We start from the raw sequence: 27986 nt of genomic DNA on the forward strand, positions 1-27986 counted from the left end.
GGGACACTCATCCTTGAACCCAGTCATCATGCTGTGAGGAAACCCAAGCCAGGTAGCAAGGCCACATGTAGGTGTCGTGGCTGACAGCCCTAGGTGAAGTCCCAACCAAGAGCCAGCATCAGCTGCCAGATATACTGAGATGATTCTAGCCCCATGCTGACTGCAACTCATGAGAGATCAGAAAACCACCTACTAAGCCTACTCAACTCCCAGAACCATGACAGATCATAAAATGATTTTGTTTTAAATCATTACGTATTAGGGTCACTTGTTTCTGAGCAACAGATAACTGGAACAGTATTAAAGTAAAAAATATAAGACATATTACAGTAGGTCTGATATGCTTCAACTTGCATAAAAAGGGGGAGAGAACCATATAGATTTGAATGTAATAGTAACTTTGCAAGGATATACAACAAAATAACATTGTCTCTGGGGAAAAGAACTGAGTGGGGTAGGAGAAGATGGGAGGGAGACTTTTCAATGTAAATCTTTTCAATTTGAATTTTGACACACAAGAACAAATTAATGAAATAATAAAAATTTTAAAAGTACACCTGTATATGGCATAACAATGAACACAGTGGTGGTAATTTTGGCATACGGGTGATCTGAATGTTTATTTCAAAATACTTTCATATTCTTTTCCTTGTAATCTCTATGGGGGTCCATATCTATCAAGTACTACACATTTTATAACAGAATGCTTCTGTCATGCATACATTAACTCTAACTTTGAACCAGATTTTCTAGTCTGATAGTCTCTCTAGCAATTTGGGAAAAAAATCTATATATATACACATTCACACACACAAAATCAATTCCAGAATACAAGAGGCATCGAAGAAAGATCTCTTTAATCCCAGCTGCCATTTAGTTGCAAAACCTCAGGCAAATCACTTTTCTTGCCTTAGTTTCCTCATCTGTAAAATCAGTATTTCCTCATATAGCCATGGTAAGGTCCAGATGAAACTTGTAAAAATGCCATATAAGTTCTAAGACTGCACCACATAACATGCAACCATTTAAAAATTATCTTACAAACTGCCTTAAAATTACCCTGTATGTCCTAGAAGTCATATTTTTCTAAAATTACAAATTATTTATGAATGCAATAGATGAGAAAGTTAGGATTTGTTAAATTCAAGCCCTCTAATATTAAAGTCACTTACATGTCCAAGATACATTTACATTGCACCTCAAATAGAACTGATAACAACTAAGTGGAACACCTTCTGGCTCCAGTTTTATGCAAAGACGAACTATTTTTTTTACTGAGAAACGCTGAAGGTGTCCAATAATTACATAGTGACTAGAGTCCCATATCATCAGATTATTATTATTATTTTTTTTGGTGAGGAAGACTGGCCATGAGCTAACATCTGTTGCCAATCTTCCTCTTTTTGCTTGAGGAAGATTGTGCCTGAGCTAACATCTGTGCCAATCTTCCTCCATATGTGGGACACCACCACAGCATGGCTTGATAAGCAATGTGTAGGTCAGCTCCTGGGATCCAAACCTGTGAACCCCGGGCCGCCAAAGCGAAGAGTGCAAACTTAACCACTACACCATTGGGCCAGCCCCTACTCTCTTCTTTTTGAGTCCAAAGAGCACTTGCTATCTTCAATTGTGGAAACAAGAGGCTAAAAATACATGAATGACTGGTTCCTCTTCTTACTTGTACCATTCCTCACCTATATTACGTTGAAAAGAGAGTGAATGCTCTTCATCAACACTTACTTCAAATACTGTTTCGCAACACTTGTAAAACACTAAAGATTATTTCTTATTTTCAAAACTCAATATGCAACTTCAGTAACATTCAGTCTCATCTTGAGGAATTTAGCAATTTGGTAGCTAGAGTTCACGTTTACATCAAGATAGCCAATGATGAAAACTCAAAAACCTCTGGAATTACTCCTATTGCTTTTCTCACTCTTATGTATTCCCATTCTCTTCTGCCAAGAGGCTTGCTAACAAAAGGTTCTCTCAATGATGAATCCAAAAGATGTTATCCTATGATAAATTAATTCAGCATGCATCATAAGCAAGATCACGTATAAGAAACATCAAACTACTATGGCATAAGACCCAAAAGGGGAGAAGAAACATTTTTCAAAAACATAGCTCCTTATATTTTTATCGTCAGAATTCTTACTCTATTAAAAGCAAATTTTAAAAAAGCTTCCCACCCCACTATACTCCCCAAATATCCTTCAAAACCAAGTGTCTTTTATGTGCCTCTCACTGTGTCTATGAAAAGGTCAATTATCCGGAAACCTTAAATATTCAGAACAGAGCGAAGAACAGGAAGGCAGCCAAAACAGATGTCATAAGGTCCATGTACCAAAACTTATGTGAACTTACAGATTTCTTCAGTATGTAATTGAGAATACACTTCTTTTTTCTGTATATCCTCTTTTGGGATATATATAATAAACAAAAACAGTAAGATCAGTTGGAAAATTTAGGATTAATTTAAAAAGTGGTATATTATCACCTTTCATACTTTATGTGTACTCAGTCTGTCTCCGATCCTAAACCATGAGATCATCTTTGGTTTCTAGTACTCAGTACAGTGTTAGGAGCTTGGTAAATTTGTTGATTAAATGAATTTTAGAGAAGCTTGATAATCTTATTTCCCAGCATATAAAAGAATAAAAGCACATTAGTGAATTGATAGAGGCAGTTTGTTATACTTAGAGCTAACCGGCAAAATCATTCTACTCAACAGCTCTGAACATTTTGGCAGCACCAGAGGGCATCAATGAATTAAGTTAGATAGAGCAAAAACTGATGCTCATGATCCCAAATTGTGAAAAAATTTTAAGAGGCAAAAAGTTAAATTGTATTGACTGCACTGTTTAACGTGGAGGCGAGCACACACTTTAAAAGAAAGTCTGCTCTAGAAGAATCCTTACTTAGCTCAATCCTCTCATTTTACAAATGTGTAAACAGGGCTCTCATAAGTGTTTATAAAAGGGTGCCAGGATTAGGACTTAACTTAGTGACTCCTAATTCACAGCAATGCTTAAGTAGCCACAAATAACATTTTAAACTAGCACATTGGAGAATAATTGATGTGAAGATTATTAGAGAATTTTTTAGGTCATAACTGGTATAAACTGACATAAAATATCAAATCTCTACCAACTTCTCTGAGTAATATAACCTATCTCAACACTGAGAAGGAACTACTATCTATCTCAACTACTTTTTACATGGAAATATTATTATGCATAAAGATAATATTCTTTCGCTTTGCCTCTAGGTCTTCTGTCCTTTCTCAAAAGTATTTTTAACTGAAAACAATGTGCAGATGCAAAAAGATAAAGGCATGTAAACAAATGCACAGATTACAATTATACAAATAAGTCTTTATAAAGGCTAACAAGGGGCAACAGTAGAAAGTTTACTACTAGAGGAAGAACTTTCGACTTAAATTTTAACTTCAAGTTAACTTTTAACTTCAGATGTAAATTTTCTGGCTGCCTTTATGCTTTGAAATTTAGGAAGCAACTTTAATATCTACATACAGGTAGTATTCTATTTAACTGTTTAATTTCTCCCTCTGAGAAAACTTCCACAAATAACTTAGTTGATGTTGGTGGCATGCATTTAATGTAATATACATGACTAACCACTTTTGTGAAAACCAATAAATGGGGGGAAATTAGTAAGAATTTGTCATAAAGAATTTTAAGAAAGTTGTAAATGCACATGCTATCTACTTGAATGAATCACAAAAACTTTTTAGAAAGACTCAATTTTAGGAAGTATTTGCTTATAAATTTTTTTGAATACTATTTCTTTCTATAATTTTTAATGAGAAATTTTACCTTCTAAGAGAAGAAAATTGGACATAAAATTCTTTAACATTGTCAAATCCTAAATCAAATACTATACCCTAGGTAGAATAGTCATGATTCCAAAATAACGCAATGTCATGACAATACAATAAAAATATCAACAGTGATAAAAATGACTCAGCAAAAAAATGATGATGGTGATGGTAGTGGCAATAGCTAACATTTAATAAGCATTTTACCCTGTGTTGGCATTGTGTTAAGAAATTTATATACACTTTTACTTAATCCTTACCAAAACACCTTTCAAGTTAGGTACTATTATTTCCATTTCATATAAGAGGAAAATAAAGCTGGGTATGACTTGCCCAAATCATGTAGCTGGTATGTGCTGGACCTAGAATTTAAAATCAAACAATGTAGACATACAGCCCCCTTTCTTAACACAATGCTTAACTCTTGAGAAAGGCCTGGCCACAAATTGGTAAGGTAAAAGACAGTGTTAATATAACTTTGAAACCAGTCTTCCTTTCCTTAACTTTAACAATAATTTTTCCCCCATCAGGTGTTTTTGAGTCTGAATAGAAAAACAAGTCCTGCTAGCCCCCTGAAAGGAAACTGGATGGACGTTAAACGTAGTAGAATGAACTTTGCTGTTTTGGTAAAAACATCCCTGAAATAATTACTTTAGGCACTCTACTTAGGGTTAATAATTGCTGAAAGTAGCTTAAAAAACAAGGCACTTATTTCTTTAATTAATTTAGTATATAGTCAGCGCTTCATTACTTGGGGTGATAAAGGGGAGCAGCACTGGTACAGACTAATGAAAACAACAGATAATCCCTTAGTAAAGATAAGGCAGAGGAGAGATGGGACAAAGAAGGGGCCATCTTCTCTCAGAGGCCTAGAAGGTTAACAGATTCGTAGGAAGGTAATATACAATGTAAGCAGTACATAATATCTGTAATTCTCAAACTGGAGCAGTTGGATGAATATATTTTTCAAAATCCTAAAAAGTAATCATACTATTTATGGGAGAACAACTTTAGTGTAAATGTAATATTGACTACTTAGAACACACAAAGCAGTGGTTCTCAAATTTGAGCATGCCTCAGAATCACCTTGAAGACTTGTTAAAACTTAAGATTACTGGCCCTACCCAGTGTTTTTGTTTCAATATAGAAATCTGCATTTTTTTTTTGCAGGAGAAGATTCACCCTAAGCTAACATCTGCTGCCAATCTTCCTCCTTTTTTCCCCCCTACCAAAGCCCCATCACACAGTTGTATATAATTCTAAGTTCTTCTATGTGAGACACTGCCACGGCATGGTTACTGACAGATGAGTGGTGTGGTTCCACTCCTGGGAATTGAACCCAGGCCACGGAAGGGGAGCGCATTGAACTTTAACAACCAGGCCACGAAGGCTGGTTCAGGAATTTGCATTTTTAACAAGTTCCCAGGTAATGCAGATGCTTCTGGAAGAGGGAACCCTTTGAAAACCATTCCTCTAAACTAAAGCTCAAAAGTTACAGTACCAGCAAGGGGAATGTTGTTAATATTCTCCTATATAGCTCCATAACCTAAATTTGAGAGTATGTAGTACATTTCTTTGATGACCAGTACATACAAAATTAAACTGTGGTGTCAAACATTTATCTCTCAAAAGAAAAAAAAGGGTTGAATGATTGCATGCTATTTTCATTGTACATTCTAATTTTGCTCTGACTTACACTGAGGATCTATTTGTTTATAAATATCATGTAAATGTCTTAAAAAACAAACATTGTTTTTCTTGACAACAGGAACTCACTGGAAATCTTTAGGTATTCAAGGTGCTAAGTGAAAGATGGCCAGCCCTATTACCCAACATTTACTGAAGACCTACTGAACCTCCACATGTAATAGCAAATAAAGAAGACTATGCTCTGAGCCTAATGCTCCTTGCTAACCTTCTGGGCTAGTCTTAAAGAACAGGAACAAAAATGTCATGCAGACTTTAAACCCCTACAAATAAACTAGAAGTCCCCAAAGTGCTCAACCCACCACCTACCTACCTAATCTCATTATGAGTGCTATAGGATCAAGGAGCAAGGTGCCCTGTACAATGAGACAACACAGATTCTTAAATGAAACTATCAAGTAGTATAGGAAGAACCACACAAACTAAAGAAGAAACTGTGATATTCATGATGAATATAAGGTTCTAGAAAACACAAACTCAAGAGTGCAGCATACGATATCCATCTTAAAACACAATCAAACAGAAATGAAAATTTTAAGTGAGATCTTCAGACCATAACCAATATTACTAGATATAAATAGTCAAATAAAAAATAAAGAATAGATGAAATACAAAACATTTGGCCAGGTTCATTTGTTAGGTAACTCTTACCACACATCAGCCGAAACAAAAATACATATTACTTACAAGTTATAGACCTTTGGTGCTGATCATTAAATAGCTCAAACCTTGAAATCCTTGAATGATTAGACTCTATTATAGTCCCTAAGGGTGAAGAGCTGTTAGCAAAGAGCATAAAAGAATAGTGCTCACTATATAAACATATCAAATCAACATGTCTACTCCTTAAACTTACACAACGTTATGTCAATTATATCTCTAAGAAAACCCCCAAAAAAGTGCTTATAGCTGTAATTATAATGGCACTGTCATACCTCCTAAAGATAGTAATATGTGGTCAACATGGTAAAAGTGCCGAATAAGCATTAACTCAGAAATGTGGATGTAAATTCTTTTTAAAGTTGGTTTTAAAAGCTAGACTTGATCTGTACAAGTAAAAAATATTAAGGAAGCTTTACACGTAGGAAAGAAAACCTTTTGAAAAATTCATTAATGAAACGTAGACAATCTAACTGATATTAAATGGAAATGGAGATTATACGTATCCATACACAGATATCAGAGGATATGTATATTTATGATGCACTAATATGGGGTTAAATTTTTCTTTCAAGTATCCTTCTAATTGAGTATTATTAAGAAAATATTAAGAAGCTTAGAAGACGATCAACATATCCAAAACAAAAACAAAAATTCTAGTCTTAGGCTCCTGAGGCTCTGACAAAGTTTCCCAAGAATTAAGTTCTTTACTACAATACTTCAGTGTTTTCACTACTTTAATATGTACTGTGAATGGGGAGCAGGGTGAGGATAGCATACAGCAAGCCCTAAACCCATTTGGCCCAGGTATTTAGCCTAGAATGTACATGTACTTTGGGAAATGCTGCCACTGACAATCATTTGTCAAGAAGTAGTTACAACAACTAACTTTTTGCTCCAGTTTAATGTGGGTAGAAATGACCTACCAGTCTTTAAAACTCTTCCTACCACGTGGGCCAGTTAGCTCTGACCTAATTTGCTTTCTGGAGGCTAAACCCTGAGAGGTAGTATTTCATTACTAAACCAGATATATATGTAAATGTATCAAGAGAAAAACCACAAAGAATGTGTAATATATTGTTCATTAAAATTTTTTAAAACATCAAGATTTCTGACTCAAAATAAAAGCTCCATGATATGGACCACATTTTTGATGCTCATCCATTATAAAAAACATAAAGCACTGAAACAGTAACGCTGTAACACAATACACAAATGTTAGCAGTTGACAATCAGCATTATACTGAAGTGGAGACACCACTTAACATACACTAAATGCACTGCATGAAGTTATGCTTCTGAAAGATGGATTCTAATCAGCTACTACATGCCAGTGGGTATCTGTCTTACGAATTTCAAAAGTTTGACTTTTTAAATGTATGAGATTAAAATATATTCATATATACGTAAAAAAATATAGTACTGCTTTAACTACACACCCCTTGCAAAATACTGTGAATCTTAAAGCTGTGTGTTTCTCCTGATATTATCTAATTCAAAAGCTTCATCTGACACATGAAACTGAGGCCCAGAGAAGGGCTGGTGTGCCCCACTATATAATTATATAGCGATATAGTTGTGGATTTCCTTGTCTAAATTCAATCACCTAATTTCCCATCTCCTATCCCCAACACTGCACCGTTGGCTGTGTCCTCTCTTACGTCTTGCCTTCCCCTCACCTCAGTCCTACCACAAGCACTGTGTGCAGTGCTTACTTTACTTCTTCCCCCTCTTATTTCACCTTTCTCTCTAGGTCCCATTTTCCTTTCATGTCCTTCTCCACTAATCACTAACCTTTTCTCTTTCCTTATCCTAGGAGCATTCTTAAACAAGTTTAATACAATTTAGTTAATTCTGCAAATCAGTATAATTTACTAATAGTCCAGTTATTTAGAATTAGAATTTTAAGGTTAACTCTTTTACTATTTTTACTATTCATTCTAAAGTCAATGCAATTCAGGACAAATATGTATTAATTTGAAGAAGCTTCTAATCATTATCAAGAAATAGACACCAGATCAAATCCTATCACTTGGGACATTGATTCTACTCATGTTTGCATCTGTATTTTCCTTTCATACAACCATCCTGGGGATAACTAGGAAATCAAAATGCAAAAAGATGTTATCTTAACAAAAATCAAGAAAAATTTTAAAGCTTGAGGTCGGCTGAACAGCTCTTTTCTTCACTTTGTGACCTATTTAAATATTCATCATCACACAATGGGAACTGTAAAATCTTTTTTACCAATGTATGATCGAATTAAATGAAAAAGGGGAAAAAAAAATATCTCACCCCCGATGGTACTCTCTTGAAATTCATGAAACTGGCCCTTCACAAAACGAAGCACTAGGCTTGATTTGCCAACAGCAGACTCTCCCAGAAGTACTAGTTTGAACTGGCATATTTTATTTCCAGTATTTGGCCCGTTGGGTCTTGTTGCTCCTCGATTAGCCATGTCCAAATTTGAAAGAAGTCCCTAATTTCAGTCTCTTAAATGAACTTCCAGGATGCAAGGTGTCAAATGTTTTTCTCTCTAGAGGGAAAAAAACCTGTAAAGAAACAAATATGAACTAATTAAATATGCAAATCAGTAAAACAAAAATCTAATATTAATCGCCTTAGTAAATTTTGCCTATAACATTACTGTATGACAATTATAACCTTTACTGGACATTGAATGCCATTTAGTTTAATTCACTACCTTTGTAACGAAATAATGTAAAGGGATGAGATTTAAGCCTAAAATCATGCTGTAATTTTTGGGGCTTTTTTTTTATTTTTTAAAGCTAACATTTACTAAGGATTCAACTTTGTGCCAGGTAGTTTTAAATACTTAACACAGCCACTGAACAAAAGTCTATGAAGTTAGATTATTACAATCCTAAAAATAAGGAAACAGGCACAGAGAGGTTAAACAACTTGATTGAGGTCATATAGTTACTGTGACAGAACTACAACAGAGCTGAGTTTTAAACCCAGGCAACCTGAGAGGTGACTCAGGAGTTCAGGTTTTGGAGCCAGATGACTTGGGTTAAAATAGTTTTGAGGAAAATTAAGTTAATAAATGGAAAGCTCTTAGAACAGATCCTAGAATATAGTAAAAACTCAATAAATGTTGCCTATTATTATTTGAAGGCCTCTGTTAAATGCTACATGTTTTTGTTTAATTAATGGTAATTTTGGAGCAACAAATATTTTAGGCCTCCAAGTTTGTGTGTCTAGGGGTTAAAAAAATTCAAACTGTTTCCTTATGTGCTCAAGTACATTTTACACGTAAGTGTTAACATGGTTCTCTATGTGGTGAGCTTATTAGTGTCACACTTTTCTGCAGTTTGGGGGCTAACAACTATGTCATTATTTTCTATTTAACACATTCAGGAAAAACTAGCCTGAATGGCAACTTCTATGTCTTCTCTTATCATTACCTAACAACGCTAATTTTCAATCTCAAAGAAATTAGTTAACATTTAAAGAACTCTTTTCAAATCTATTTACAAATCAATCACAATAGTTTTTGCCCATCTTTAATCAAAACCTGATCATAGGCTTCCTAATATTAAATCTGATGATTCCCTCCCTAATATCACTGTCATGTTTCATTTAGGTACCTCATACAAGAAATTTGCCTTCCCCATGAAATGAGTTTATACAAGAATCCCTCTTGACAATGAATTCATTGATAAACATATCCATGAGATCTTACATTCTCCCAGACAATAAAATCACTTCTGCCTTATCTACATAGCAGCTTTGAAGAGTCCTTATCTTTTAGTAATACACAGTGAAATATTTACGGATGCAGTAAGTCTGAGTTGCTTCCAAACAATGGGGATATAAATAAAACAAGACTGGCCATAAGATAATTAAAGTCAGGTGATAGGTTAATTATACTATCCTCCCTACCTCTGAATATTTAAAAAATTCTCTGTAATGAAAAAATGCTACAATCCTCATATCTATCCTGCCACCTCCTTAAAAACATACCAGATTTAGGGATATAATCCTGGCTGGCTATACCAATTTCTGTTGGAGCAAATTCTTTAATTTCCAAGTCTCTATTTCTGGAATACCTAACTTACATAGCTGCTGTAAGAATTAAATGAGAGAACATATGTAAAAGATCTCTAATACAGTGGCCAACACATAGTAGGTCTTGAAAATTGGCAATTAAATGGACCTTTGATGAGATAATGAGCAAATACCAATAGAATATCATGTAGACTGAAAATGCACCAACACACCTTTAGAACACAAACAGCAATTGAAATACTTCCCAATTGTCTGGTTACCAACAAAACCGTTGTAAACTGAATTACTCATCAAGGACAATATACTCCGAATTTCCATGGTACTTCCAAAATTCCAGGGAAAAGATGAGATTCCCATTAAAAAATTACAATGTAGCTTTGCCTTTTATATTTAATTACAAATATACAGTTAGCATACCATTGAGATTAAAAAACATTTATTTTGTATTCACTACTAAAACTTGAAGAAAAAGATTTCTCATAAATATGCAGTTTTAATCTTTTGAAAATAACTGGTATTCCACAGTTAAAGTCCTTTTGGGTGCTCTTTGATCACAATTGTATTAATAACAGCAGAAGCTAACATTTCTTGGGCACTTTTGTGCCAAGCACCATTCTACGAATTTTGCCTACAGCAACCCTATGAGCTTCTATGATTATCCCCATTTTACGTGAGGAATAGTTTCTGAGCTGTAATAAATTATCACAGTGGCGCACACGTTTGTTTCCTAATAGTTATGTGAAAGGCAACTGATTCAACACTGTGACTCCACTTAAGCAAAAGACAAAAACCAAATATGTGAATTATGACGTTCAGAGCTTAAAAAACCTGCAAGTCTCAGAGGGGCAAGCAGCTTCCAGGAAACAGAACGGCAGTGCAGGTTAATGGTCTCTGCCCACGGAGGGCGTTCAGCGGCCTAGCTGTCCCGAGTTCTTTAAAGCTGCGGTTCACCACCTTCCAGAGATGAGACAAGAGTCTCTAGACAGCTATTTCGACCGGCCGCCTCCTCCCCCCATTACCAGTCTCTGGAAGTCGAAGGTAGGCGGAGCTCCCCAAATGCACACCTGCCGTAGGCCCCGCTTCCTCCTCGGAGAGCACCTGAGCACCTGACAGCCGACGCCGACCGCCTGAACAAGCAGCACCCGCCAGGCCCCCGCCCATCCTTCCCGTCCTCCGCCCTCAACCTGGCCTGGTCTTGGCTGGGACCCCCCAGGACTGCCAGGATAGGGGCCAGGCGGGACCGCGGCCTCCAGTGCTCTCTCACGGCGCCATCTTGAGAAGGGAAGAGGGTGACACCCGTCGTTCCCTCAGCCAGTCCCCAAATCCTGGTCTCCAGAGCCCCTGGGAGGATGAGTCACCAGGCCGGCGGGACGAGACGCCGGGTTCCACAGCTCTCCACTCCCGGGCACTGGCGCGCGCGACAGAGAAGGGCGGGGGGCTCCAGGCCGCACACAGAGACCCCTGGGGTCCCGGCCCGCTCTGGGCTGGGGAGGGACGCTTTGCTAACCTGGGGCCGCAACGCACGGAGCCGCGGGCCTGGAGATTCCCAGCAGTAGGTCCCAGGCGTGTCCGAGAGGAGTCTGAGGCTGGGGCTTTGACGGCGGCGGCGGCGCGTCTCCTCCTCGCGCTGCTCCCCTCAGTCTGGACGGTGCGGGGCTCCTGCCGTGGTGCCGCCCCCGTCGGGCTCCGTCTCCGCCTCTCGCCGCTCCGCCTTCCTCTTTCTTTTCTCCTCCTCCGCCGCCGCCGGCGCTCGAGTTCCGACTGATTCTTCCTCCTCCTCCCTCCTCCGCCTCCTCCCCTCAGGCCGGCCGCCGGCTCCCTCGCGAACCAAAACACAAACACTCAAGTCCCAGCGCCGGAGCCACTTCCGCCGCCCGGCGCCGGCCTCGCCGCCACGTCGCTGCACGTAGCCAGCTACGCCTCTTCGTCACTTCCGTTCGTCGCCGGTCCGACCGCTCCATCCGCTCCCCCGCCCCTTCCCGAAGCCTTCCCACCCTGGGCGAGTTCGCGGGGCGGGGCAGGGAGTGTCACGTGACTCCCGAGCGGTGGGCTCGGGTCCCGCCGCCTTCCCCCTCCCTTCTTCCCTCCCCGAGGCGCGGGCGGTCCCGCCCCCATCGGCGCCATTGTTATCTGGGCGGCGGTCACGGGCTTCTGGAGGGAGGGGTGGTGGGAAACTCTATTGCCGCCCAGCTCTCGGGGAAGCCCCGCACATCTTGGGTTTGTTCCTAGCCCCCTGTGTGGGGCGGCGAAGTTCCCTCTGTGCGTATGAGCTCACAGTTCCCCTTACCCCACCTGCTAGCGCCCCAACCGTGGCTACTCGCTAAGGGGCTTTTTTGAGGGAACTTTTCTACCGTAAGAGAGCCCCCCAACATGTCCCTGGGGATGGTTGGGTCGGTAAAGGCGACCTGGTGCAATTTACTGCAGGGAAGAGGATGAGACCCTCCGCATCCCTAAAGTTGTCTTTAGGCGGGGAAATTTTCAAATAACAACTTGCTTTTATTGAGCGTTTACCTCTTTCTGGTGGGGAGGGGCAAATCCTAAAATAATAGCTAGGTTTATTCAGTGTCCCTTTTAATTTTACAGGAATTATTCCATTTTATTCTTACACTAAAGCTTTCGCTCTGAAACTAACTTCATCGTCTGCCTCCCTGTATTAGAATATTAACTCCCCAAAGTGGCCCTCATCGCCGTCGGTTTAGCAGAGTGCCTGGCAGCCAGGAGTCTTAAGTCATGGTTGTGCAATTAATGAGTTTGGCCTGCCTGTTTTACAGGTAAAGAATATGAGGCACAGAGATTGAGTAACTTGTGCAAAATCACCGTGGAGTTGGTCATGAAATTATATTCTAACCTGCAGGCTGGCTCCAGAATGAGTGCTTAAGCAGGAGCGCAGTGAAAGACAAGCCAAGACTTTAATTATCTTCCACTGCAGACCTACATAAGACAGTCTTCTTTGGTTAAATCTCACACAATAGACAGTCTCTGGCCAGGCATCTGAAACAAAACAAAACAAAAATTCCTTCTGTAATTTGGTAGAATGTTAAATTGATTTTCCCACAGGATAAGAGCTACTTTTCAGTTTGCAGTGTACCATTTATAGCCCCGTTGTGAGAACGTCAATAATGATTGCCTACTATGTGTACTTGGGGTAAGGTATCCTGTGGGTGCTCAGTCAGTATTGTGTAACGAAGATGATTTGAACCCTTGAGTAGGCAGTCTTTCCAATCAACTCCCCATTTACTAAGCAGAAGAGCATGATGTGTCATACGTAAATGGTATCTGTGGCACTTTATCCCCAAGGGATGGTTCCAATATGATATGTTAGTCATGGTGATACCTCTTGGACAATCCCAGGAAGAATCAGGAAATAGGATATGTTGCATCAGTTTTGGCATGTCAACAGTATGCCCAAAACCAAACCTATTCCACCCCAAACCTGCTCCTGCTTGGTGACTGGTATTAATAGCCTCCCAGTCACCTGGACTTGAAAGAGCAAAATCTTCAACTCCTTTCTCTCATAAACAATTGTCCATTCTATGGCCCCAAATTCTCTAATCCCTAAATCTGAGATGTAATCCCAAAGCCTGGGCCCTGGTAGTACTCATATAAACTGGAGTTAATACACACTTCCTGCCTTTTCAATCCTTTCTTTACACTTTAGCCAGTCACTCTGCTACTCGAAAATGTTCAGTGGTATCTCCTTACTTGCTAAATAGAGTCCAAAGTTCTTCAGCTCTAGTCCCAGCCCACATTTCTTTCATTCTATTTCTATAGCCTCCGTGTATCCCAAACTCTTGCTTTGTGCCCTAATCATACCAATGTACTCTGTGTTCCCAGAATGTTACCTGCCTGTTCTCATTTTGACGTCTTTGTTCCCTTTTTTTCTCCACCTGTAACACCATTACTGCCTGTCTGGACTGCATTTGAGGGTACTTCTACTGGCTTTAGTTAACTTTTTCCTTTAGTTTCATGATACTTTGCTTTACCGTCTATAATAGTTCTAATAGCTGCCTTATTTTAAGGTTAGAGAGTGCCTAGACTTTCTACTCAGACTTTTATTCCCATCAGGATTTTGAAGTTCTTAAGGGCTTGGACCATAATTTAATCATCATTTCCTCACAGAGGACCGTTGATTGATAAATAGGACCCCAAAAATATTTGTGAACTTAATTACATGTAGAAGGTGAACGTATGACTTAAGAAGATCTCACAGATAACACATGGATGCTGAAATTTATAAATTGCTGGGAACTCCCCATTTCGTCATTCTAGGATTTTGCTTCCCCGTTTATTTATTTCTACGAATTGTGTCTTTTAATTCACCTCCTCCGTGAATACATTCCACAATATTTTATAATTTAGTCATAATGTTTGCCTGGGAGAGTGCTGCTCCGGTGGCCAGCACTTCTAAAATCCAGTGGTAATTTTGGAGAGATTGAAATGCCACAGTAAGCTTTGCTCTCATATTGTCAGTCACAATATGCCTGTGTTTGTTCCTAACTCCAGATAACTGAGGAGGACTGATAATTCTATACATTTTAGTGTCAAATGTAGGATCCTACTAGTTGATAGAATAGCTATAAAATGGGTGGGCCCTAAATAAAGTCATAAAGACTTGAACACTGTTCTTAGTGCTTCCTTTGCCTTCAAATCTCTAAACACCCACCCAGGAATTCCCAGCACTTTGCGTCTCTCCATCACCCATTAGCACACCATATCTCCTACTTTCCCTTCCAGGAACTCTTTCCTCCGTTGTGTAGTTGAAGAATGAATCTTTGCATAGGTGGTAATGATGGTAACATTTTAACTGGCACTGTCTGGAGACCACCCAAAAGGTAATTCTAACATAAAGAATTGTAGGCATGATGACAAGGCAGTGAGAAAAAGGCTATGGAAACTTAAGCTAGTCATGTTTAAAAAGCTCGTGTCTCTGCAGGGCATCATGCAAGCCTCAGCTCAAATGTCACCCACCTAAGGAACTTCTAAGCCCACTAATTCTAAAGTGGCTTCCCTCCACATCAAAGCATTCTTTTCTTCATAACACTTATCACCATGTGAAATGATCTTATTTATTGGTTTACTTGATGGTTATTTATACCCACTAGAATATAAATTCCATGAGATAGGGATTGGCTTATATTCCATTGTATTCCCAGCACTGACACAAAGTAGGGATTCAATACATATTCGTAAAATGAAAGAATTGAATGAACCCTTATACAAACATACCTTGATTTATACACTATCAAGTCATTTAAAGTGCTTAAGATGAGAACAATATATTAACTATCTAGAAAACTACAGTACACAGTCTTTACAAATATGAAATAGTATCCCCTATCACTTTTAAAAAAATATTTGGATTTTACAAGTTTTTCACAGAGTTCTTAAAGATTGAAATCCTATAAATTCCATTCAACTTCTAAGTTACATGTTCTATATCCTTTATATGTATAGAACATGACAAATATTCACCAAATACACTTTCATTGAAACCGGCCAGAGGGCCAGCCCCAGTGGCCTAGTGGTTAAGTTCCATGCGCTCCACTTCTACGGCTAGGGTTCGGTTCCCCAGTGCAGACCTACACCACACATCTGTCAGTGGCCATGCTGTTGCAGCGACTCACATACAAAAAAGAGGAAGATTAGGAACAGACGTTAGCTCAGGGCAATCTTCCTCAGCAAAAACACAACAAAACAAAAGAAAATAAACCTGACAGAGGTTAAAGAAAATGTCAGGGGCTGGCCCCGTGGCTGAGTGGTTAAGTTCACACGCTGTGCTTCAGCAGCCCAGGGTTTCACAGGTTCGGATCCTGGGCACAGACCTAGTACTGCTCATCAAGCCATGCTGAGGCGGCATCCCATATGACACAACTAGACGGACCCACAACTAAAAATATATACAACTATGTACTGGGGAGCTTTGGAGAGAGGAAGGAAAAATGGAATCTTTAAAAAAAATAAATCTCACACTTAGAAACAGTTTTAATTTGCCACAATATTTTAAAAATTCAGTATGCATTATTATTATGTAACACATCTCATTTTTTTTTTTTTTTTTGAGGAAGACTGGCCCTGAGCTAACATCTGTGCCCATCTTCATCCACTTTCTATGTGGGATGCCTGCCACTGCATGGCTTGCAGAGCAGTGCCATGTCCGGACCCTGGATCCGAACTGCCTGAACCCCAGTCACTGAAGCAGAACGGGCACGATTAATGCTACGCCACCGGCCTGGCCCCTCAAACTTTAATGTATTTACTTTAAATGCTATTTACAGCCTGGTTATTAAAGTAGTGTTCTGAAAGACTTGAAAATGTTTCTATACCGCAGCTGCCAAATATAACTTTACAGAATTTAAAGTAGTTCTTTAGCGCTAAAAGAACTACATGCAGTGTGCACGTGCTTGCCCAAAGAAAGACCTAAAGTTTGTGGTCACCACCAGAAGGAGGGTTATTTACTCCCTAATCACCAGTAAAATTAATAGGCCGCTAGCCAGGAGGAGGTCCATGGATGAACCCATCCTAAGACGTCATTGCTTGGGAAACTGGAGAGAAGTTGGGGAGCCTTTGCTCTAGTGCCCAAAAGCACATCCTTCAAGTTTTCTTGTCCTCCAAATCTAGTAAAGAAGTGGGAAAAAAGTGAGAGAATGAGAGAGAGGGAGATGAAGAAAGTAGGGAAAGGGAGAGGAAGAGAAACGGACCCAGGAGAAAGAGGGAGAGACGGGCGGAGATCAGCTCGGGAAAGAATTGCGCGCCAAACCACGCCCATGTTTCCTAGGTAACCGGGTAAACAGACCTCCATCTCCTTTTCCCCTGTGAACTCCGCTAGGTGTTAGGTGGTGGGCAGGATATCAGAGTGGAGTCTCCCAAACGGTTGGGCCCCCCCAAGGAATTGGGAACTTCCCTCGAGCCAGGTACAGCTTTGCCCTTAGAGATGAATGCCGTTGGAGGAATGAGGGTGTCTGAAAGGAAATCTCCCCTGAGCATGAAGGGCGGACTCACCTACGAAGGAAAGGATGATTTAGGAGAGAGGAGGGGCTTCATGGGAACAAAATCTCCCACGGAGTTGGGGCTCAGAGTGGGATTAAGAAAAGAAGATTCCGCATGGAATGAGAGCCCCTTGGGTAGTAATAAATATGAAGAGAGGATGGCATCCCGAGAAACAAAATCTCCATTGAGCAAAGGGCTTGAAATGAGATTCAAAAGACAGAATATTTCTAGAACCCTCACGGAGAATAATAATTTAGAAGTCAACAGGGTCTCAGCCTCACAGGAAAGAAAACCTTCTCTGGGTACGTTGCCGGGAAGAGTGGGTTTAGAAAATGAGCGTCTTCTGGCGGATTGTTCTGGAAGGATAACACGGTCTTCTTTGGGCATGGTGTGTGAAGGTTCACAGGCTCTGGGGGGCAGGAGAGGTCCTGTGGCTGGTGCCTCTGAAGGGTTAGAGGCTTCAATATGGAAGCAGCCTGCTTTGGGTATGGAACCTGGAGAGGAGCTGGAAAAAGAGTCGACCTGTGTGGTGATGAAGCCCAGTGCAGAGATGAAGCCTCCTGTGGAGGTGGACATTGGGCTACCCCAAGCAGAGGAGCCAGATGAAACTAAGAATACAGAGCCCCAAATGGGCTTGGTGATAGAACCTTCTGACTGCCAGTTTGCCCAACAACCTGAAGAGAAAACGGAGGCTGAAAACACTGAACCAGGAGTAGAACCTCCAGATCGCATCAGACCCATATACTCTGGGAAATTTTTTGATCGGATGCCTTGCTGGCCAAGTGTAAGTTTTTTTGTAGTATTTTCCCTAGGAATTATGTATAGCCGTATTGAGATGATAAACTAATGAGACTTGTTTGGATTTGTGGAGTCAAATTGCAAAGACTTCTTTGGGATTCTGATATCCCTTGTCCCATTGGACTCTTTCCAGCTGCTTTTTTGTCTCATCTCCTTTGATTCTCTGCTGCCTTTCTAGATGTCAGCTTTGTTTTCTGTGTGCACCAGTGGGTTCTTCCTGATTTCTCCCTCCTTTCTCCTTTGACCTTATTTCATTCCTCAACCTGCATTTTCTCTGCCCTCTCACTGAGATATGTGTTGTATCCTAATATTATTTATGCTATGAGTTACTCATTCCTTCAGCAAAGACTTGTGGTGGCCATTATGCTGGGTACAGGATGATATAAAATGAAAAGTACATGATCCCTACCCTCTGGGTTTAGGCGCTCACCCCAATGTTGGAGAGAGATAACTAAACAAATATTAAATAGGTGTCTAAATAGAAAACAGACGTGATTCTTCTGTCATAGAAGTACATTCTAAGCACTGAACTCAGTGGAAAGATTGGACAACTCTGTTTGGAGATGGGAAAGGCTTTTCAGAGCAAGTAATATTGGAGCTAATTTAGAAAGGTGTCAGTGTTTGGCAGATGGAAAAAAGAGAGCATCTTGGGCAAAGAAAGACATAGAGCATGACTAAAACTTCTTGTGTTTGGGAGATATGTGTTGGAACAAATAATCAATAACCAATCTATAGATAAGGAAGACAGAGAGACATTTAATGAGCTTAATGTGAGTACTAGTCTGGAAGCAGTCCCTTCCACAGGGAAGAAAGCACTCCGGGGTGGCATGGTTTACAGCGTGGTTGTATACCGCTTCAGAACAAAGAACATACCTGACAGGAACACAGCTCCCCCCCAACCCCTCACCAAATCACAAGGAGATGTTTTGCTGCAGTTTTACAGCAGGTCAACTTGACCTTAATTCTCTGGGAAGAAAAGCTTGTCTTCGCGGACGTACTGGTATTGGCATCAGAGAAAGGGAGACCTTACATTCCTATCTTTAAAGGGTGCATTCTTTGTTTTGAGAAAATGTTTGAAGCAGATGTACAATGTGTATTTGGTGGGCCGTAAGTCAGGCTGCTCTGGGAAAAACAAGTTTTAGGCCAAATCAGATTTAAAAGAGTGGCTTCCCCATATACCTCAATATGTGAAAACTTCTTATTATTCTTATTATTTTCATCACATATATAAGCAATTCTGTTTACTCATCATGGTGTTAAAAGATAAAGCTGAAGAAGAAATATGTGGAAGAAATCTAAAGGTCCAGAATTCAGGGGTAAAACATATAGATACAGGAAAAATGGTGGATCTTAACGAAAGAAGGAATACATACATTTGACTTTTAGAAATAATTCTGATATCAGAAGTAATGATGGACTGGAAGGGGGAGATATTGGATCACAGGAAAAAGTTAGAAGGCTATTCCAAAGTAATGACAGCCTGAAATGAATGTAGAGTTAGAAGGAATAGACAGCAAAGTGCCATTATGAGAGCTTTTTAGGAGATGATATTGTTAAGAATTGCCATCCAGTTGTGGATCTATGTGGTGTAAGAGAGGGAGATTGGTGGATGACTTAGGAGTTTCTAAGTTCATAATGATCTCTTCTGGTTTGGTAGCAAATGAATACCTGGTGTTGGCCATCTTGAGTTTGAGATATCTACAAGATATCAAAAGAAGCCAGGGAGATAGTTGGTAATGTGAGACCATTAGAGCCTCGGGTGGGGATGGTAGAAGGTCTAAGCAAGAACCTGGGGAAACACATTTATAAGATGGTCACAGAAAGAAATGTCAATTAGGTGAATTCTTGAAGACAAAGACTTTATCTTATTTATTGTGTAGTTTCATGGCAGATCACAATACCTGGCATACAGTGGTCATTCAGTAAATATATCTGAAAATGGAAAGAAGGCTGGATGATTAAATGGGAGAAAGAACAGTCAGAGAAGAAAGAGGTGAGTCTGAGAGGGTAGTATTGAGGAACATAAAGGAGGCATCCTTAAGGCGTTCTGGAAATAAAGATTCCACACACTGAGATTTGAGAACAGAATTCAGCTGAAGTGCTCACAGGAATTCTGCAGAATTTTATCTGGGTCTTTAGACTTTTGTTCCCCTTGGGACTCAGGGTGTACTTTTGTCTTTGACCCACTTTGCTTTCTGGTTCCCTTATTGAATTTCCCCAGCCACTTTCTTCTCACTTGACCACTCCTGCTTCTTCTTTCTGGATTGGTTCTGCAGTCTATGGATTCAGACCTGATCTCACACACAAGCAGATAGCAGCTTCCGGTTTCTAACACAGGCAATTCTAAACCCTCTGCTTCCTCCTACCTCTCACATCCTCCTTTCTAAATGTGACAGAACAGGGGAGGGAGTTTCAAGGAGAAAGTGAATAGCAGTGTTAAAACTTCTCTGATAGGGTAAGTAGAAGAAAGATTAATTAGCTTTGGCAATGAAGTAAATTAGCTGCATTGTTAGAGTGGCATAATGGATGGAGAATTCCAATTGCAATATGCTGAAGAGCAAATGGGAAATTAGAATTGGAGAAAGTTACTGTGAATCTGTTTTTCCTTAAGAAGTGTGACACTGAATAGAAGGGAGTAAAGATTCTGTTTAGGAATCTTTTTATTTAGTCAGTCTGTAGAGGAGTTTGAGATAACACAAAGGAGATAATGGGTGGAACCAGCTCCTAGATAAGCAAGAGGGAGTGGAATTAGGACCATAGGTGAGAAGAGAGGTTAGCCTTGCCTAGAAACAAGACTCCTTTTAAAAAAGTGGGGTTTTTTTTTGTATATTAAAATATCTATTGTTACTATAAAACAAAAATAATAACATTATAGAAAATTTAGAAAATAGAAATGAAAATACTCACAATCTTACCACCCTAATACAATGCCTACAAGCAATATGCTGCATTCACATTAACATTTATTGGAGGCTAACTGTATCAACACCACTGTTCATGGAGCTTCGCAGATATTAGCTCATTGGCTCTCATAACAAACCTATGAGGCAGCTTCTACTAGCAAATTCCATTTTACAGGTGAGAATACTGAGGCAAATCAGATAAATTGGCCAAGGTCATACAGCTAGGCAGTGATAGCCCAGAGTTTGGTGTCACAACTTCTGGCTCAAGAGTCTGAGTTCTTGATTACAGTTATCCCTCAGTATCCACAGGAGGATTGGTTCCAGGACCCCCCATGGATACCGAAATCTGAAGATGCTCAAGTCCTTCATATAAAGTGGCATACTATTTGCATATAACCTATGCGTATCCTCCCATATACTTTAAATCGTCTCTAGATTACTTATAATACGTAATACAATGTAAATGCTACATAAATAGTTGTTATACTGTGTTGTTTAGGGAATAATGACATGGAAAAAAAAGTCTGTACATGTTCAGTACAGATGTAACTATCGTAGGCCTTTCCATCCAAGGTTGACTGACCCACGGATGCAAAACCCACTGATACAGAGGGCCGACTGTGTACTACACTTCCTGTGACACTTTTCTCCAAATGCATTTTTATGTAGTTGTAACATCAAGTATAAAAATGTGTCTTGTTTTTCACATATTATTTACTAAGCACTTACTACAGAGACTTTAAGAGATCTTTTAATGATAAAAAACAATATTTCTGTAAGTTATATGATTCTTTAGTTAACTCATTCCCCCTCTTTTTGGGAATTAAATTTTTTTCCAGATTTTTCTATAAAAGTCATCTGTGAACATCTTTATGCATATGTCTTTTTATATGTCTTGGAATATTTCCTTAGGATAGAGTTTCAGCAGAAGTCAAAGGATTGATCTTTTTCTAGTTCCTGTTGCCAAGTTCTTTCCTAACACATTGTATCACTAAATTTAAAACATTGATAATGATTTGTTAGGCATTGTTTTAATTCACGTTTATTTGATTTACAGTGAAATTGAGAAATTGCATCATATGTTTGTTTTCATTGTTTTTCTTATTTTTATATCTGGTCACCTTGATGAACTCTTATTAGTCTTAATTATTTATCATTATTTCTTTTGAAAGTAAGGTCTTTTTTCTGACTTTAATGGGAATAATTCTAGTGCTTCACTGTTAAGCAGTATTTTTGCTGAAGATTTCTGATATATCAAGTTAAGGACAGCTGTATCCATTCCCAGTTTTCTAAGAATGTTTAAAAATTAAGAATAGGCCTTGAACTATGAAAAGCTTTCTTCACATTTGTTGAAACATATCTTTTCCAAATTAAAGTGGTTAATTTTCTAATAGTGGATCATCTTCATATTTTTGAGCTAAGCCCTACTTGGTTGTGATATATTATTATTATTATAATATATTCCTGGACTTGAATTGCCAGTATTTTACTGGGATTTTTGCATCTATGATCCTATGTAAGATTAGACAGTAGTTTTGCTTTTCGTGCTATCTTTCTCTGAGTTTGGTATTAGGATAATGCTAGTATATAAAAAGAATTGGGAAGCCTTTCATTTTTCTTTATGCTTGTCACAGTATATATATTATGTATATTTTCTACACATGATATATAATTTGGTAGATAAGCTGAAAGCGGAAGGACAAGAGATACGCCATATCCTGACCAAGGGATGGGATGGTAAAGTATTTGATGCTCCGAGTTCATCCACTTTTAGAGGGGGAAAGAAATGCATTTGAGTGACATCAAAACCCAGATTCGAACTTGGCTGTGAGGAGAGTTTAGAGGGAAATTCCTATTGTGAAAAGCCTGCGAAGATCAGTCCCTGAGGACAGTTGCTTTGTTCAGGGTGCATTCAGGGAACTGGGGGAGCTCATCTCAGTGAGAGGCCTTTCTAGTGTTGGAGGAAGAGGGGCAGATACATCTCACTGTGTGGACACTCGTCCTGTGGTTTGAAGTTGCTGCCCGGAGTTGGGGTTGAGCTGCAAGTGAAGGTGTACTCTAAGGGATTTGTGAGACCCCCTCAGGCCTTCTAGTCCTTCTGGCAAAACAGTTTTTGGTATGACAGCAAGGACCTGTATTCAGGAAAAATTTCCAAGAAAAAGTGGCTTGAGGAGAGATTTTTAGAGTATCCGTCAAAATCCAAAATGATTCAGGGAAAAATAGGTCCTTTCCATGTGAAGGCCTAGTGGCCCTTGAAAGGTTCTTGGTTCCTGGAAAGCATTTTGGTTGAGATGAAAATTGCTATAATGGTCATTTCTCCAAGACATCCTGAGCCTGGCCCCTGACGGCCATTAGTGCACTGACTATGGCAGAAACCCTGGTGTTATTACAGCAAAACAACTGAACCATATAAAGGGCATTGGTAAACAGTATTGAGCCGTGAAGTACAAAGAGAATGAAGGAAGGAAAGGTTCAAAAAAAGGATAAGAAAAAAATGATAGTATCTACAATGACTAGACAGTATGTTAGGCACTGGGGCTACGAAGATGAAAAATGATACACTACCTACTTTCAAGAAACTTAGAGTCTAGAGGCTTGAGACCAATAGACAAATAATTTTATAATATGGTAAATGTCATGCAGAGGGATGCCTTATTTTTTCCCCTATTCTATGCTAAGAGAACCTGATAGCTATTGGGGGAATGGGGAGAGGCAAAGGGGTCACCCATTTGTAAATCTTGTGAGAACTTGCTACTTATGCAAGCTCTAGTACTGAAAAAAAAAGTACAAAGACTCATTTTGTCTTAATTTGCAAAAAGCCAATCTTTGCAGAATTCTGAGAAGTGGGTGGTTTCATTTGCATAATGGGTTCAGAGCCTTCTGGGCAGAAAGGAATTGATGCTATCACATTTAACTTGTCTTCTGAGATATTCAGATTTAAGGATATAAATGGGTAAAACAGAGTGATCTTGACCAAGGCCCAGTGGGAGATACAGGACCGTTATGCTAGCCCACACTGAGTTTGGAGAGTGGAAGGCAGCATGATGATTATGGGTCTCTGAGCTAAAAATGATCTTGTATCAACTTTCCTGAGTTGATCTGAATCTTGGAAACCAATTGTGTGAGAAATGAAAACGGTACTTGGTCACAGAAAGCTGTAATATTGGGGACTGATTGAGGAGCTGGCCAAGTGAGGTGGCACTGGTATGGTTAGGAACCAAGTAAGGAGGTGGCTGAGTGAGGAGGTAATCAGTGCAGCTGGGATTTTGGTTACATAAAGAGGGCCTGAGCAGATAAGTAAGTTTATTGAGGACAATAGAAGCCAGAATTCTCACTAATGGAGAAAAGAGTTACAAATATGGAAAGGAGAAGGATAGAACGAATTCTGTTGTGTTGGACTATAATTGGAGGTATCAGTGGCATATCTATATTTATATCTATATCTGGTCTATGTCCGTGTCAAAATTCATATCTGTGTATTTATACACATTTAACTAAATAGAAAGTTGTAAAATTGATGTAGATGCTAGTGTATCAGGTGTGTATACATACACACACTTCCTAACTCTATCCTCTAAGAGGACCTAGAAGTGATGTTTATCTAGTAGCAATGAGTACACCAAAACCAAGATCTTGATTTCCAAATACCATTCTCTATTAAAAGGAATCAGGACTCTTTGGAGGAATGGCTGACTGTAGGGCTGATGCAGTACGATATGAACTTGGAACACCTTTGAGAGCCAAAAAGTAAGAAAATTTTCAAAGAATGGTGCAGATATGTCTAAGAGGCACAGAAACAAACTCGAAGGGGCTCCTAATAGCCCAACTGTTATATTTTGAGCATTGAATAAAATTATCATTGAATAAAATAGAAATCCATGAGCACATACTGAATAACTACATGAATGATTGAATAAATAGCAAGAAAAGAAAGCTTCCTTGCAGTATAACGCCAATTAATAAATGTAGGTGGAATGATGGAATTAGGTCATCATTTGGCAACCATCACAGTACTAATGATTTAGGCAAGAGTCATCAATGGCTATTAAAACAGTAGTTGAAAGTTTAATGAGGAAGTGGATATTTATGTAGAATAATTATTAATTACAAAGGAAAAATAACTTTATGGTGGAGAAACCTAGCAGACATTACTTTGATTACCTTCATTAGTGATCAAAGTTAACACTGCTAGTAACAGGACAAGTTGACAGTGTATGTTCCCTGACAGAACACAGCATTGTGTCTGTGATATCTCTGACAAAAATGTATAACTTTAATCATAAGAAAACACTAGTCAAACCTAAATTGAGAGACATTTTACAAAATAACTGGCCTCTGCTCAAAAAATGTTAAGGTCGTGAAAGACAAGGAAACATTAGGAACTGTTCCTGACAGAAGGAGACAAAGAGACATGACAACTAAATTCTGTGCATGTGCGGTGGCTGTGGTGGTGCCTTGCTCATATGTCCCTTCAGGAGGACCTGCTATGAGGAGTGTAGGTGATTGACAGCGTCTACCTGCTGCCCCATAGATATACTACAGTGTTCACCAGGCCATGCTCCCAATGCCTGAGCATGGCAGGGCTACCACAACTGGACCCTTTTTGCCCAACAACATGGGATTCCTTTAATAGGAAACTTAGTCTCAGAGACCACACATTGGCCTGGCCAAAATTTTCTCAAAACTGTGCTGTAGTCTGAAGTTCTTCCTTCTTAATACTTCCTTCTCTCTCACCTTTCACAGGTGTTATGGTCTGAGAGCTCTCCCTGCTTACTTTTCCCCCTTTATCTTTCATGGGTGTTTTCCGGAGTAAATCTCTTACATGTCTAATCATAGTGTCTGCTGAGGAACCAAACAATCACACCGTGATCTTGGATTTGCTCCTTTTCCTATAAAAGATAGTATTGGGGCAACTGCTGATATTTTAATGGGGTCCTTATATTAGATACTAGTATTAGATTAATGTTAATTTCCTGATTTTTGAGACCTGTAATAGTTTTTTTTTAAGATAATAAACCACGAGGAAAAAGAAAATAGAAGAGGACATGCAGTTAAGAAATTTCAATGGACTTTAGAAAATAGGAAGACAGAGATATGGCAACCGATTTTGCAGAGCAAGGAAAAATGATATTTGAGGGAAATCAGACAGTGATTGCCACCAGAAATGCTTCAATTTGTCTGAAATAATCCTTGAGAAGCTCAGCCCTTGGAAGATGTGTTAAAGCTTGGATCTGAAAATCAAAGGATTGGTTGAAAGCCCATATTCAGCATAGTTGGGTTTCCAGTACCTTCTCCATCCTATGCTAGCCTGACTCCCTACTTCTCTGTACCAATTCCCCCTCCCTTCCACCAAAACTGTAGATTTATTTTCCTTAAGTGGTTTTTGGAGTCAAAGACACCAAGTTGAAGATAAGGCGGTGGGGGAGGAGTGGGAAGAGGTGCGAGGTAGGGGGGCGAGGAAGCTCCATGGGGCATTAACAAGTAAAGAGTACCCTCCTTTTTTGGGCAGAGATTGGGCGTCCCTGTAATGTACAGAGGCAAAGGGAAAGGGCTCCAGCCACCTGGGCGTCATGTCTTCAGTGCCACCAGCTTCCAGTCCGCTGGTTCTATCATCAAGCGCCGGGATATGAGAAAAAGTGAAAAATAAGTAAAAACGTACTTTCTGTAAAGCAGTTTCCCTAGCTTCCTCTCCCAAGGGGCCCCTGAGAGCCAGCAGCCAGGAGTAAAGCCAGCCCTCTCCAGTAGGCAGTGCATAGAGAGGCAGTAGTGCATGATGAGTAAGAGTAGAGATTTGAAAGCCAGCCTGCTTGGGTTCAGATATCTGCCAATATATAAGCAGGGTAACCTTGTTACTCAGTGAAGATGGTGATGGTAATAGTACCTACCTCATAGAAATAATTATGAGTATTAAATGAATTAATACACATCAAACGCTTAGAACTGTGTTCAGTACATGCTGTGTGCTTTGTAATTGTCAACTATTATTATTATTCTCTGGAAAGTCTGAGTAGTCTAGAGGAAAAATATTCTTACTTGGGACTCTACCAAAATAAAGACTGCCTCATCATCTCATCAGCTTATAGGGAAGCCCAAGGGCCAACAAACCCTGCAATATACACAGAACTACTAATCATCTTTGTAGGGCCTACCTTTTTAATAAGATGATCAGACTCCAGCTTGAAAGGGAAAGGTCAAAACAAGCTAAGAGAAAATATAGATACAAACATAGAAGGAACAGAGAGAAATGTGAACAAACCAAAAAGATTATCTGAGAGAGAAAAGATGTTGCATCCATAAAACAAGGTTGAAACTTTGAGCTAACGTCTGTTGCCAGTCTACCACTTTTTTTTCTCCCCAAAGCCCCAGTACGTAGTTGCATATCCTAGTTGTAAGTTCTTCCAGTTCTTCTATGTGGGATGCCACCACAGCATGGCTTGATGAGTGATGTATAGGTCTGCACCCAGGATCAGAACTGGAGAACCCGAGGCTGCTGAAGTGGAGCCTGTGAACTTAACCACTGTGCCGCCAGGCCAGCCCAAGGTTAAAAGTTTTAAGAGAAAAACCAGAGAAGAAGGAAGAATCTTTTAGAACTTAAATATGATAATTTAAATAAAAATTCAATAGAAGACTGGAGGATGAAGTCAAAGACATTTTTCAGGCATTGAAACAAAAAGAAAAAGATTAGAAAACATTTGATTAATGGTAGTTCCAGAAAGAGAGAATAGATAAAGCAGAAAAATGTTATCCAAGAAATATGGCAAAATTTCCTTGAAGGATACAAATCAAGAATCCAAGGAGTTAACTGAGGATCGAGTCAAGTGAAAGAAAGTAGACCCATTACACGGAACATTACTGTGAAATTCTGAAAACTAGGAATACAGAGATGATTCTAAATACTTCCATAGGGGGGAAAAAAGTCACATACAGTGGAGCAAAATTCAGAACTGCATCAGACTTGTCCATAGCAAGTCCGTCTTTTAAAGGACAGTGGCATAATGCCTTCAATTCAGAAACAAAATTATTTGCTACCTTGTATTCTATACCTAGCCAAACTATTA

At 39.4% G+C, this 27986-nt stretch overlaps 2 protein-coding genes and 1 non-coding gene across 4 annotated transcripts in view; 2 read left to right on the forward strand and 1 right to left on the reverse strand.

Annotated features, from left to right (window-relative positions):
* Positions 1–12466, reverse strand: part of RAB5A (RAB5A, member RAS oncogene family) — a 29583-nt gene extending 17117 nt beyond the window's left edge. Inside the window, exons 1-2 of one of the 2 annotated variants that reach the window (XM_008532887.2) lie at positions 11748–12466; positions 8504–8760 (exon numbers count right to left, since the gene is read on the reverse strand). In XM_008532887.2, the coding sequence (XP_008531109.1) occupies positions 8504–8666 (163 nt within the window). In that variant the 5' untranslated portion in view covers positions 8667–8760; positions 11748–12466. Of the gene's footprint in view, positions 1–8503; positions 8761–11304 lie in introns of both variants that reach the window. The other variant, XM_070577512.1, reaches the window with a different exon arrangement.
* Positions 12467–17013: 4547 nt separating this feature from the next.
* Positions 17014–27986, forward strand: part of EFHB (EF-hand domain family member B) — a 46523-nt gene continuing 35550 nt past the window's right edge. Inside the window, exon 1 of the mRNA XM_008532892.2 lies at positions 17014–18011. Coding sequence (XP_008531114.2) covers positions 17172–18011 — 840 coding nt within the window. The 5' untranslated portion in view covers positions 17014–17171. The remainder of the gene's footprint in view (positions 18012–27986) is intronic.
* On the forward strand, positions 26421–26558 carry LOC139076288 (small nucleolar RNA SNORA57). Its single transcript, XR_011527699.1, has one exon. It is a non-coding gene; the product is annotated as a small nucleolar RNA SNORA57 (small nucleolar RNA).

Source organism: Equus przewalskii, chromosome 15, assembly GCF_037783145.1.
Source record: "Equus przewalskii isolate Varuska chromosome 15, EquPr2, whole genome shotgun sequence".
In the NCBI taxonomy this organism is placed as follows: Eukaryota; Metazoa; Chordata; class Mammalia; order Perissodactyla; family Equidae; genus Equus; species Equus przewalskii.